The sequence below is a fragment of the Dermochelys coriacea genome, chromosome 14 (genome assembly GCF_009764565.3).
Source record: "Dermochelys coriacea isolate rDerCor1 chromosome 14, rDerCor1.pri.v4, whole genome shotgun sequence".
Taxonomy (NCBI): Eukaryota; Metazoa; Chordata; order Testudines; family Dermochelyidae; genus Dermochelys; species Dermochelys coriacea.
Window position 1 is genome coordinate 32,224,547 of NC_050081.1, and position 14,312 is coordinate 32,238,858.

General features: G+C 49.3%; 1 protein-coding gene across 1 annotated transcript; it reads left to right on the top strand.

The window, feature by feature from the left end:
* The first annotated feature begins 722 nt into the window (after positions 1-722).
* Positions 723-2,465, top strand: LOC119842975 (olfactory receptor 5B21-like). Its single transcript, XM_043496992.1, is given in 2 exon segments — positions 723-1,573; positions 1,575-2,465. Coding segments are annotated over 2 exon segments (1,050 nt in total). The 5' UTR covers positions 723-1,300; the 3' UTR covers positions 2,352-2,465.
* The last annotated feature ends 11,847 nt before the right edge of the window (positions 2,466-14,312 follow it).

The window sequence follows — 14,312 nt, forward strand, 5'->3', positions numbered from 1 at the left end:
TACCCATCAATACCTGTACTCCAGTCTTCAGAGTAGCAGCCGTGTTAGTCTGTATTCGCAAAAAGAAAAGGAGTACTTGTGGCACCTTAGAGACTAACAAATTTATTAGAGCATAAGCTTTCGTGAGCTACAGCTCACTTCATCGGATGCATTTGGTGGAAAAAACAGAGGAGAGATTTATATACACACACACAGAGAACATGAAACAATGGGTTTATCATACACACTGTAAGGAGAGTGATCACTTAAGATAAGCCATCACCAGCAGCAGGGGGGGGAAAGGAGGAAAACCTTTCATGGTGACAAGCAAGGTAGGCTAATTCCAGCAGTTAACAAGAATATCAGAGGAACAGTGGGGGTCATTACACAAAGTAAAACTATTTCCCCATGGTATTTCTCCCTCCCACCCCACCCCCCACTGTTCCTCTGATATTCTTGTTAACTGCTGGAATTAGCCTACCTTGCTTGTCACCATGAAAGGTTTTCCTCCTTTCCCCCCCTGCTGCTGGTGATGGCTTATCTTAAGTGATCACTCTCCTTACAGTGTGTATGATAAACCCATTGTTTCATGTTCTCTGTGTGTGTGTATATAAATCTCTCCTCTGTTTTTTCCACCAAATGCATCCGATGAAGTGAGCTGTAGCTCACGAAAGCTTATGCTCTAATAAATTTGTTAGTCTCTAAGGTGCCACAAGTACTCCTTTTCTTTTTGTACTCCAGTCATGACTATTATTCCACCATGTTTCTGTTACCCCTATAATATCTGGTTTCACTTCCAGCACCAGTAGTGATAGTTAATCCATTTTGTCACCCAGGCTCCTTGCATTGGTGTACCAACATCTTATCTGTTGCTGCTTGGCTTTGTCCACATTCCTTTCCTGATTGGGTACAGTTATTCTTCTTCCAGTGTCACCTATCTGACTGGTATCAGCACTATCCTTCCTCTTAATGTCCATTCTCCTACCCACTGTGGCTCCTTTCTCCATTGCTGTATCCTTTCTGACTTGATTTTCCTCCCTCTCAATCTTAGAATCAGGCATGGAGATTACATGAGCATCTCCCCCAAGTTTCTAGTTTAAAGCTCTTTTAATCACTTGTGCCAACCTCCATCCCCAAATGGTCCCTTTTGGTCTTAAATCTAAGAATCAATTAATGAAAAAAGTTGGGGTATGGGGCAGAAGCGGGGCAAGTTAACTGGGTGACAGCTCTTTGGGGTGTGTGGGGAATCTCTCTGGAGTGAAGAAGTTTCTCTGTCGTGAGAGAATATAAACCCAGCTCTCAGTTTGCAGTGGGAAGTCTTATGGAATCAAAAGATGGAAATCTATCTAATTTCATGGTACAGCCAAGTCTTTCAATGTTCATTACTTTTCACTATCACAGGATGCAGCTCATGGAGAAAGGAGATGCGGAAAATCAAACAGATGTGACAGAATTCATCCTCCTGGGGTTTGGGGATCTCCCTGAACTGCAGATCCTTTTCTTCCTGGTTTTCCTAGTGATCTATATTGTGACCATGGCAGGAAACATCCTCATCATTGCTCTGGTTGTGACTGATCAGCACCTTCACACCCCTAATGTACTTCTTCCTGGGGAACTTGTCCTGCCTGGAGACCTGCTACACTTCTGCCCTCCTGCCCAGGATGCTGGCCAGTCTCCTGACTGGGGACAGAACCATTTCTGTGCGGGGCTGCATGACACAGTTTTTTTTCTTTTGTTTTCTAACAACTACGGAGTGTTCTCTCCTGGCAGCAATGTCTTATGATCGGTATTTAGCCATATGCAAACCACTGCACTATGGAACCTCTATGAATGGCAAGTTGTGCCTCCAGCTAGCAGCTGGGTGTTGGATAAGTGGATTTCTACTTTGTACAATAATGATAGGTTTTATGTCACAATTAATTTTCTGTGGCCCCAATGAAATGGACCATTTCTTTTGTGATCTCACCCCAATGCTAAAGCTCTCCTGCAGTGACACCAGCCAGATGATGCTGATTCTTTATATATTTTCCTTCCCACATGCAGTTTCCCCCTTTCTATTAACCTTGACATCCTATGTTTGTATTGTTAGCACCATCCTGAGAATCCCTTCCACCACCGGGAGGCAAAAGGCCTTTTCCACCTGCTTCTCTCACCTCATCGTGGTAACACTTTTCTATGGGACCATAATGATTGTCTACCTGGTACCGAAATCCAGCAACCTGAGAGTCCTGAACAAAGTATTCTCTGTCTGCTACACAGTCCTGACTCCCCTGGCCAATCCCCTCATCTACAGCCTGAGAAACAGAGAGGTCAAGGTGGCCCTGAGAAAAGCTGTTAGGAAATGTCTGGCCCTCACAAAGGATTCAGACTAGTTGAATGAAATGAGGATCAATCAATCTGGTTTCTATTGTGAAAGAAGGAGGGTCTAAGTGGGCCCTGATACAGCAATGCAGTATACAAGAGATGTGTGTGCTTGCACACACACACACACAAATTTATGTCATGATAGGCACAGATAGGACCTATGGATCTTGAAAGGTGTGTTGGGGGAAGTATTGCTCATTGTAGCAGAGAAGATATGTCTGCTGCTTTTGCATCTGTTGTTCTGGCAGGGTCTGATTTGGCTTTGAGTTCGTGTGTCCTGATCTGTAGGGAACTTGCTTCTGATGGTGAGTATGGAAAGGATGAGGGATTGTTTGAAAGCCAGAAGTGGGGGTTCAGGAAAGATTTCTTTCAGGATGTGATCCCCATCGAGTGTGGATTGTAATTGTTTAATGATACTTTTCATAAAGCGATCGCTCTACATCTGACTTCTCAGTCCTCATTCTCAAAAGAAATCTGCACAACCCTGTCAAAAGATGAGCCTGGGAACTTAAATTCATAGCTTTGCAAGACACTAAAAATCATGAACTGAATAGATACACTAGATTTACGGCTTATTACAACAAACTGTAACCAACTACCCCCCCCCCCACATGCACACACACCCAGAGCTGTATTTCCCACCCTTCCTCCCATGACTGGAGGGGTGCGTGTCATAACCATAAGGGTAGCCTAAAATTCCTCCTTACCTGTAAGGAGGAACCTGGTTGGCACTTGACCAAATGAACCAATGGGGACAAAAGATACTTTCAAATCTGGGGAGGGGGGGAAGCTTTGTTTTGGGTTCTTTGTTTCTGTGTTCCTTTGCTCTTGGGACTAAGAGGGACCAGATATCAATCCATATCCTACAAACCATTCTGAACCAGTCTCTCAACTTGTGAATTTTCCCTTTGCTGGAGGGAGGTTTATCCCTGTTTTGTTGTAACTTTGAAACTAAGGCTCGAGGGGGTTCCTCTGTGTTTTGTGCATCTTTTGTTACCCTGTAAAGTTATTTCCAACCTGATTTTACAAAGGGGATTTCTACCTTTTTTTAAAAAAAATAAAATTCTTCTTTTAAGAACTGATTAATTTTTTTTTCAGTGTCCAAAGATCCAGGGATTTGGGTCTGTGTTCACTTTGTACCAATTGGTTAGGATATTGTTCTCAAGCCTCCTCAGGAAAGGGGGTGTAAGGGCTTGGAAGGGGGGATATTTTGGGAGAACAGGAACTCCAAATGGTCCTTTCCCTGATTCTTTGTCTAAATGACTTGGTGGTGGCAGCATAATGTTCAAGGACAAGGTGGAATTTGTGCCTTGGGAAAGTTTTTAACCTAAGCTGGTAAAAATAAGCTTAGGGGGTCTTGCATGTGGGTCCCCACATCTGTACCCCAGAGTTCAGAGTGGGGAAGGAACCCTCACAGGTGTTAATCATAGAGTATCAGGGTTGGAAGGGACCTCAGGAGGTCATCTAGTCCAACCCCCTGCTCAAAGCAGGACTAATCCCCAACTAAATGGGACATTTCAACTTGAAGGGTCCCCTGAGATGTGTGTTAACTACTTATGATAAGCTATCTGTTCCACCTTGTATTTAGCTGTGACACAAGGTACATTTCCTAGACTGAAGAAAAGTTCTGTGTAAGCATGAAAGCTTGTCTCTCTCACCAACAGAAATTGGACCAATCAAAGATAACACCTCATCCACCTTTTCTCTCTCTCTTTCTCTCTCTCTCTCTCTCTCCAAAAAAAATGTTCTGTTCTTTTCAGTTTTCTGTCAAAATCTTTGGAGGTGGTTTGCACTGTGCTCCTTTCTACTCAGCTGAGGAAAGAGTGAGGGGCCCAGACTCACAGTCCCCGCCCCGCCCATGTGCACACACCTACTCTCCATGCTGCAAGACTCACACTTCCCCGTTAACCCACTTTTCCTGGGGGGAAAGGAGCTCCTAGATAAACAGATTTTAAGGTGAAAAAAATCCATTCTGATGATTTTAGTCACATCTCCCACATAGCAGAGGCTGGAGCTTTCCAGCCAGTGATTCCCCCCTCAGGCGATCACCCAGGGATCTGGTGAAGATAACCTTTGTGGGAGCTCAGTGAAATGATCAGACCCAACTCTCCGGTGTCGGGGTCGCTGTCTCTATCCCAGCCTGGTGCAGAGATGAGGCCCCAACAAGGAGGGGAGGGAGGTTGGAGAGTCAGCCTGCCCCACACAGCCTGCGTTCTGTGGGGCTGGGGCTGGCTCCCTGCTCTGGCCTGTTGGCTCTCCTCACTCTCAGATTTGCTGGGCGGCTCGTTCCAATGAGTGGGAGCTCAGACCTCCGACCACCCCAAGGGGACAAGGAACGGGAGGGATAAGGAGGGGGAAAAAGATCCCCAGCCCCACATACAGTGAAGGTAAGATGCTGATGCCAGGGTAAAGGGGTGAGAGGCCCTGTGGGGGGTTCTGGGGTGAGCCCCAGGGGACTGGAGCGACTGAAGAAGGGAGAGGGGGGTTGGTGTAGCCAGGAGCTGGGGGCATTCGGGCTGATGGGTAGGATAGATAGACCTGGGTGTTGGGGGCCATAAAAGGACCCTGGGGGGAGTAGGGGTGCTGGACAGAGGAAGGTGTGGGGAGGGAAGTGTTTTGAGGATGGTGGGGGATGGAGCGTAGGGACGGTTTTCAGAGGTGGGTTTATTAGGGAATGGGGCTGGGGGGATGATAAGCAGTGGCGGGGGGAGGTCTGGGTGGGGGTGAGGGAGTGCTGTCAGGGTGATGTTTTCTGGGGGTGTTTAGTTGGAGGGGTGTGCCATGGGGTGGATATATGTGGGGAGAAGGGGGTTGGTGTAGTGTGGTGGGTGGGAGATGTGGCAGAAGGAGATTTTGTGGGGTTTGGGTGTGTTTATTTGGGAATGGGGTAGAAGGAGGTTGGATGGATTTAAACAGGAGCTGTGGGGAGGGTTGGAGGTTATATGGGAGTCTATGGTGGGGGTGTTGGCTGGGGACTGCAGGAGGTTTTGGGGGGTCTATGGCAGAGGGTTGGGCAGGGGGCTATGGGAGAGGGTTGAGGGGCACTGTGGGAAGGGATTAATTGAGGGGTCTATGATAGGGGTTTGGAGGGGGAAAGAGAAGGGCGGTGGGGGGCTGGGAGCACAGGGAGCCGTGTAGCAGTGCCGATAGCAGCAGCTGGCTGTGTCTATCTCCCTCCCTCCTCTGGAGCCCCTTCCCCCTCTCCTTCCCTCCCTCCATCTTACTCCCCACACGGGGGGCAGGCCTGGCGTGCTGGGCATGCTCAGGATGGACTCTGCCCGCAGCACCACACCGGGCCACGGGGACTCTTCCTGCACATCCTCCTGCTGGGCAGCCAGCGGGCTCTCACCAAGCGGGAGGCTCGCTCAGATCTGGCAGGGGGTGAACCCCCTCTAGCCCGAGCCCACCCCTGGCAACACCCATAGCTTGTCCCGGAGCTAGAGAGGATCTTTTAGAAGGAGGCATCCAGCCCTGATTTAAAGACTGCAAATGACCCACAATCCACCACAGCCCTGGACAAACTGTTCCAACGGCCAACTGCCCTCACTGTTAAAAATGTGCCCCTTCTTTCTCGCCCAAATTTGTCTCCCTTCTGCTACCAGCCCTCTCATTTTGCCTTTGTCTAAGAGACTGAAGAGTCCCTGGCAACCATCAACACCCTCCCTGTTGGTACTTCTAGTCAACTCTTTGTGGAAGCTTTGCTCGCCGTCTCCCTGTCAAGTTACATAGTTTGAGGTTCTTGAGTCTTTCACTGTAAGGTTGGTTTTCCAGATCCCCAAATCGTTCTTGGAGCACAGGTCAGCACCACCATGTTGTGCGACGGACGTTTGACAAAATTATTGGACTTAGTGACAGATTGCGGGAAGGGTTACGTCTTTCAGTCATTCAACCCAGATTCAAATTGCCATGGACATCAAAATATTTACTATGGACACTTGTGCCCGTGTACGGACACGTTGCCTATCCCTGTCTTGGAGCAACTCTGAACCATTTACCAAGGGATGTGGTGGAGTTGCCATCATCTAGAGACTTTACAGGAAGGCTAGAATCTCCTTCTAAAAGCTACGCTCCAAGTAGGGTCATAATTGATTGATTTTAAATAATGAACATGCCTTTAGAGCAGGGGGACTGGATCCAGGGTCTCCCATGTCCTGGGGGGGTGCTGTACCCCCTGAGACTCAGAGTTATGGGGTAGCTGTGTCTGATTCAAAGAGAGGGGCTGAGAGACCCAGTCAGAAGGATGCACCTTCCTCCAGCCAGGATTTAGATGCTGAACTTTTGGGGGGGGGGGGTTGGGACACATTCCTGTGCTTAGCATTTCCCAGGGGATATTTCCCTTAGGTGCCTGCCTGCAGAGCATGCTGGCTTTTGTGACTCCCAGTCTTAGCCCCGTCGCTCCCCATTCATTGTTCAGGGAGCCTGAGTACCTATCTCAGGCATTGTGAACCCCAAGGATTTCCTTGCCGCTGACAAGCTAGGAGTTGCTACACTCTAAGTTCCTGGGTAAATCACAGAAATGCAGGGTGGGAAGGAACCTTGAGACGTCCTCACTACCTGGGGCAAGATGACCCCAGTGCCCTGCTATTGACACAACCTAAATCACTGGTTTTCAACCTGGGATCCGCACACTATGTCTAAGGTTTCCAAAGGGGTTTGCACCTCCATTCAAAATTTTTTAGGGGTCCGCAAATGAAAAAAAGCTTGAAAACCACCGACCTAAATGATTCTGTATTGGAACAGGTATTGACAGCAGTGAGATGGGATGTGAGAGTGGTCTGCAGCTTTAGTAATGGGTAGGGAAAGTATAGGGTTAGTTAGTATCATGCATGCAACAGTGAAGGGGTTCTTGTGACACAGGGGCCCCTTGGTGCCAACTGGCAAAGAGTTTGCGGTTTACAAGCAACTCCTGTCTCAGACCTGACAAACTCACTACAACTAATACATCACTTTCATGGTGTTTATCCATAAAGGGTAGCATCCAAGGTGTCTACTGAAAGCTTGTAACGTACCGATACTCAATTATTGCGAGGTGTACATATAGGGAATAATGTAGCTATACTAAAAGTTTTGCCCTATGGTCTTGGAGTAAGAGTTAGTCAGCAGGGAATCGTGTCTCAGTGATGGCCCATTTAACTAGGAGGGAGTTGTCATCCCTCCCTGACTCATCTATTATGTAATGTATCACTCAATTGTCTACCAATCCAGAATAATCAACGGAAAGCCAAAAGACACTATAAACATTAAAACCCCGTGGAAGCGAAAAAGACAATATGATAGCAAGGGGATGGCCCTGTCTGGGAATAAAGACAAAAGACTGATTCTGTATATGACAAGAGAAAGACTGCATTCCTTCACTGAGGAGGTACCTTGCCGAGCAGGGGTGCTTTATGAAAGACTAGGTCCTAGCTCCATGGGGCCAGCAGTCCCTGTGACAGACTGAACTTTGGGGTGAGAATCTACTTTATTAGATAGGAAAGGTGACCATTAGTAAGCTTAGGCCCTAGTTTGTGCTTTATGATTTTGTTTTGTATGTAGCCATTTGCTTCTGTCACTCACACTTGTTTCTGTGTGAATCTCTGTTCTTTCTTAAATAAATTCCCTTTTGTTTTACTGTAAGTGAACTCAAGTGCTGTGTGACAGAGGACTGGGGGCGGGGGAGGTAAGGTGAAACTAAGGAATCCAGCGATCGAGGAGGATGCCAGAAGGGGACTCTTTGAAGGGACTCAGGAGCTGGGGTGCATTGATTGTGAGGCTGCAGGGCTGGTGGAGACCAAAGGAGAGCATCTGAGCAGCTAGTTGTGTCCGGAGCTCTCACTCAGTCAGCACAAGCAAGACTCCCTCGTGTTGGAGGCAGGGGGTAATAAGGTGAGTCCCAGCCCTGGACACCCCACGAAGCATCATAGTTGTAAACGTCTGGTTACATTTTACAGGGCCTGGCTCAGCACTGAGGGCCAGGCAGCTGCAGATATATCCGTCCATTGCCATGACAAGGCAGAGAGGCAGTGTGTGTATTTGGGTCATGGGTGGGGTGGGGGAAGGAGCAGCACGCACTGAGGGCAGAGTTAAGGTGACACGGGCTTTTACCTTACGCGAAGTCTGAGTTTTGCTAAATGCAATGATATGGAAGGGCACGAGCCTTCCCCTCAGCCACATGGTTGCTCTGTGATTCCGCAGTGTTCCTCCACATACTTTGGTTATAGTGAAGTGGCTTTCAGCCTTTATTCATTTGCAGACCCCTACAAAATTTCCAAGGAAGGTATGCACTCCTCTGGAAATCTTAGGCAGACTATGGACCCCAAAGGGGTCTGAAAAGGCTGAAAACCACTGTTTTATAGTGCAATAGCAGTGCTTCGCAATGTTTACAGTTGCTACCAGGACTGCTATAGCAAGTCCTAAGACAATCTGCATAAGCATGTGAATTTTAGAGCACTTGGAGTCATCCCCTTAAGAAGAAGGGCTTCCCAACCTTGGCTATGGCAGAGCTGTCCTGGCACTCCATTACTGTATGAAGCAGGGGAAGAATGAAGGGGAGGGGATCCACCCATCTATCTGCAGCAGATTGGGCTCAGAGAGGTGGGAAGTGGCCCACTCATCTCCATGAGAGGTTCTCAGCTGAAAGAGAACAGCCAGGAGGGCTCAATACAGCCTGAAAGCACAGCCCTGAGGCACGTGAACTGCCCCCATTCACTTTAGTGGGGGTTCCCCTCCCAAGGGCTGGAGAGTTTCTGGTGTGTCAAGCACCCCCCTTCTCAGCAGTGCATCCTTGGTGCATGCCCCAAGCCTGCCTGTTCTCAGCTCCCCCATCCAGAGGGGCAAGGGCTCCCCAGATCCTGGCCCACAGAAAGGCAAGCTCCACCTGAACCTGATTCACATAGAAGGAGACTAGAAGAAGGGGTCAGACCCCTATAGGCAGGCAGGCCCTTCCCCCCAAAAATACTGCAGAGCTGTGTGGGGACCATAAATTGGAGTGACCAGGACATCTCTGTAAATGCGCATGAGCTAGCCCTGACCTTAATACAGACACACACAGACTTTCACTGCCATTCAGCTGGTTGTGGACATCCAAATCCCATAGGCACTTTTGAAATCTCAGCCTGATCTCCCTGTGAAGGGAGTGACTCACTGCAGGGGCACCTCCTCCTGGCTGGGTCTGGGAATCAGTTCTCACCCCATCTGGTGTCCTCTTCCATTAGCTGCTCACATTGTTACCCCTCCCTGTAACTCAGGGTGCTCCCTTCTTGTGACCCAGCCCTCCGGCCAGGTCACTATATGGCACCCCAAGGTAATGCAGTCCCAGCCGACAAGCTGGCCATTTGCCTTCTCAGGCAGTTTTTGTCCCAACGCCAGGTCCTGGGCCACTTTGCCAGTGGGGGGACCCAGGTACCCTCTGACTAGCACGATAGGCCTGCTCAGTCTCACAGCCTGTTGCTGCAGCCCAGCACTCTATCTCCTTGCCTTCCTCTGGGTTCAGCCCTGGAGCTTCCTCCATGCCCCTTAGCTACTTCACTCCTCTAGATCTCTTGTAAGACTCTCTGGTTCAGGACAGAACTCCAGGGCTTCTTATCCCCCTGGATCTCCTCCTTGTCCCAGGCCAACTCCCTTTCTCTCCAAGGAACAACTGCAAACATCCTACCTCCCTACAGCTCATTCCTGCTTGGGCTTCCTGGCTTGATAATGCTAGCCCAGCTCCTCCCACAGCTAGGCTTCATCTGCCATTAGGCCCTATCAAGCCCTGGTTTCCCTCCAGGTGCAGCATCGAAGGTTAATTGGCCCCTCCCAGCCCACATTAACCCACTCAGGGCTTGGGTGGGGTGGACACTCCATCACACCCACATACCCAGTGCAATTTTCTTGAGCTCAAAGCACCTTACAAAGAAAGAGAAGCATGGCTTACCCCCTTTTGCAGATGGGGAAACCAAGGCACGGAGGAGTCATATGATTTGCTCAGGGTCACCCAGCTGGTCAGTGGTAGGCATGGAAATAGACAGCAGGCTCCCAGGTCCCCAACCACTGCCTCCCATGATATAAACACCAATTTAGTGAAGAAAATGACAAAGCCCAGGATTGTCAAAGAGGCTCACGGGGGCCAGCTGAAATTCCAGGGGAGCTGGGTCTCTAAATCCCTCTCAAAGCCTTTTGAAAATCCAACCCTAATAGAGGGGATATTATATCAACTTTTTTTCTTTCTTTTTTTTTTTTGGAATGTGTTTATTCTCCTTGGCATGAGTCAGGAGAGATTCTCTTGCCGTGACCACCCTGACAGTGCTATGAACTAAGGTGAATGAAGCGTTAACTCATAGAGATACATGTGTGATTAATTCAAAAGTTGATGTGGGAACATGCAGGTTTTTGGGGGGTTTTCCCCAAGGTCAGACTGGCAGAGAGCCTGGGGGGTTTTCGCCTTCCTCTGCAGTGCGGGGCAGGGGTCACTTGCTGGCTTGAACTAGTGTAAATGATGGATTGTCTGTTACTTGAGGTCTTTAAATCAAGATTTGAGGACTTCAGTATCTCAGCCAGAGGTTGGGGGTCTATTCCAGGAGTGGGTGGGTGAGGTTGTGTGGCCTGCAACGTGCAAGAGGGCAGACCAGATGATCATGATGGTCCCTACTGGCCTTAAAGCCAAAGTGATCTCCGTGGGGGAAGACAGAGGCAGCACACAGCAGAGCCATGCTCAGCTGCAAGGGGGGCTGCAGGAGGCGATGGTGACCTTCTATACAACCTGGATCAATTTCATTTGAAACACATTAATTTCACTAACGCTCTGCTTAGGACAAAAATATTTAAAAAAACCAAACAAAAAAAACAAACCCAAAAGGCTGCTTCATTATGTGCTCATTAAAACCATTCCTATAAGCAAAGTCCCTTCTAAAAAGAACTCTCTCCAATTAGCCTTGCAGCATCTGTGAGTGTACAGAGACTTGCAGGAGGACACACTGGTCATTAGAACTTCGCATGTCTTAATGAGCACTCCGAGAAGGGCTCAGCCCAGCACAGGGCTGGGCCCGGCTTGGAGAGCTGACAACCCTCTCGAGGAATTACGGGCCAGCAGCAGAAACAAAGTTATTCATTGCTTTAATGGGTCCCGCCGCGGGCCATTAGAATGACAACACTGCCGGGAAATGCCAGTCTCGGTGGCAGTCTCGTGGGGCCTGATTAGAACAGAAAGTCAGAGGCATTGATTATAGTTAGACAAAGGAAGGGACAGGTCTGTTCCTATGCAGATAGCCCCAATGGGTAAAGCCAAAGGAGTCAAGCCATTCATTCCCAGCGCCCGTGACAGGTGATCCCTCCCTTCGTAAATTCCATCAGACCCTCAGGTAGTGAGGGGATGTGAGGGGGTGCAGGGGGGCTGCAGTGAAACAGACATGTAAAAAAACCTCAGTTTTCCACAAGGTTAGCAAAGGTGTCACGGCCCAGGGGCAGTGAGCAAAAGGCATTTCCGGGTTTCTAGGCCTCAATGACTGACGGGCATTGCTGCCCTGCCCACAACCCCTACCTCTGCTGATGTCCTCGGTTCTAACCCACAGCCCCCTTCTCTCCCACCCCGTTCCATCTCTGGGCTCACACATACACTCAGCTGTGCTGCTGCCCCTCAATCCCGACCCATAGCCCCCTGCTGTCCCAACCCTGACTCCCTTACAGCTCTGCTGACCGATCTCAGCCCTGACTGCCTTGCCCCAAACACACAGCTCTGACAGTTCCCATCCGTCCTGACCCTTTGCGATCCAAATTCACCGCCCCCACCCTCCCCTGCAAAGCTCTGTCAGTGCACCACAGTTGTGACCGGCAGCTCTCCTCCTGCAGTGCTCCTGTCCTGTCTGCAGCAGGCAGGCTAAGGAGCCTGGCCCAGGCCCTGCATCCTCAGAGCTCTGGTATTTCTGTGGAGTTCTGAGCTCCGGCAGCCCCTGCCAGGCCAGGCCCAGGCCAGAACTGAGCTGTCTCCATGCATCACCAAGCAGCTTGCACTTCTCCCCCATCACCCACCCACTCTCAGAGAACAAGTGTCCTTCCTTCCAAGAGGGCGCAGAAGGGAAATACGCACCGCGTCCCACATCCGAGCGAGAGGACAGCAGGGATGCATGCACCCGCACCCACACACTGAGCAGGTCTCATTCCCTCCAGGAGGAGACAACAACAAAACACACACACACAAATACACAGAAGATCCCACAGCCTCCGGCAGGGGGAACAGCCTCACACGCATCCTGTCCCAGATCCATAGGATCGGTGCTGTGCCCCCAGCTTTGGAACAGTCCCTTGGAGGATCCCCTTCGATGGGCCAGACCCCCAAAGAGTCTCACTCTCCCTTCGGGGAGGCCACATGGCCTCATCATCTCTTGGACTGACCCTCTGCGGCTCCAGCCCCCCTGCTTCATCCTGTGAGCTCTGTCCAGCGGAGCCAGACTCCAGAGAGAGAAGTCTCCACTGCGCAGGGACACATGCACCTCCCCAAGGATTCGCAGTGACGCTCAGGCAGCGTGTGCAAAACAGCCGGGTTTATTAGTCACGTGGACACAGCCTAGGAAGCTCTTAGGTTAGCACAGAGAAATGAAGGTGAAAACATCGTCCTTTCTGGTCAGCCCGGGGCCCCGCCCAGCCGAAGTGAACCCCATGTCCAGGCTGTGTCTGTGTGTCTGTCTAACCTCTGTAGTCAGTTCCCAAGGGAGAGAGCATCCAGAAGTCACCTCTGACCACCCAGCTCACACCTTCCTAGTCCTTCGTTCTCCATCTGGCATGTGTGTGTCTTTGCTCAGCTTCCCTGCGAGAAGGGGGCAAATCTAGGCAGCGCTGGCATTGTCTGTCTGGCCCCCTGGTTCATCTGGGTCAGTTTCAACCAGTTCCTTAACGGCTCTTCATGCCACCTGGACAGGGAGCTGACACGCACACTCCTCTGTCTTTTAGCTTTTCCTGAAAACATACATAGGCCTTTCCCCCACACTGTGTAACCATGTGCCATAGAGGGGAAACCGAGGCACATAGTGAGGTCATAAAAATATTACCAAAAATTCACCCTTCCTCACATATACACATAGCAATATATCACCAAAAATGTTAAACTTCTGTTATAGTTCTGGGTCTTCATAGTGTGAATCAGAATTCACCTTCCCTGATTTAAGTGGGGCTAATGCATTGGGGCATCTGAAACCCTGATTTGTCTCCAGAGGTCAGTTTCTAACCTTGGTCTCACTGGTGTAAGTTTGGAGAAGAAGAAGAATTCATAAGAATAGTTTGGAGCACGTGATGTGGATCCAGAGACTTTAGCTTTAATATCGGAGCTGGCCCTGACTTTCTTTGCAACCTCAGCCAAATCACTTAGGCAAAAGTTTTCAAACTCAGGTGCCTAAAGTTAGCCAACAAAAATCCCTACTAATCAAAGTGGCCAGACTTGTAGGTGTGTTGGGCACCTGCATTTCTCAGTGACCTGCCTGGGAGCCAGGGCTGTTCAGCAGTCCTGAAAAACACACCCAGACTAAAACAGAGAGGTTAAGGCTAAAATTTTCAAACTGCCTAAGGGATTTGGATGCCCAATTTCTCTTCATTTCTAGGGGATTTCGGCATCTAACTTGTTTAAGCACTTGTGAAAATTCCACAAAGCACCTAAATAACTTTAAAAACCTCTCCCTCTGGATACTAGGATTAGATGCTTTTGAAAGTGTGACCCATCTCCTCTCTGTGCCTCAGTTTCGCCAAATGGGGCTGGGGCTGAGGTCTACGGTTGTGCCAGATGAGAGCTAAGTTTGGCACTTTGAAAGCAGTTTTATAGAAACTAGGTGTCCAAATCCCATTGAAATTCAATCAGATTTAGGTGCTTAATTCCAGCCTAATTATGATTAATTTTAGGTCCCCAAATTTGAAAATGTTGGCCACAAATCAATCTTCCTAAAGCTATTCATTTGGGAAAAGCAGAGGTTGCAATTGTCCCAACCAGCCCTTGGTGCTTAGAGTTTTGACTGGCAAACGGGAAGCAT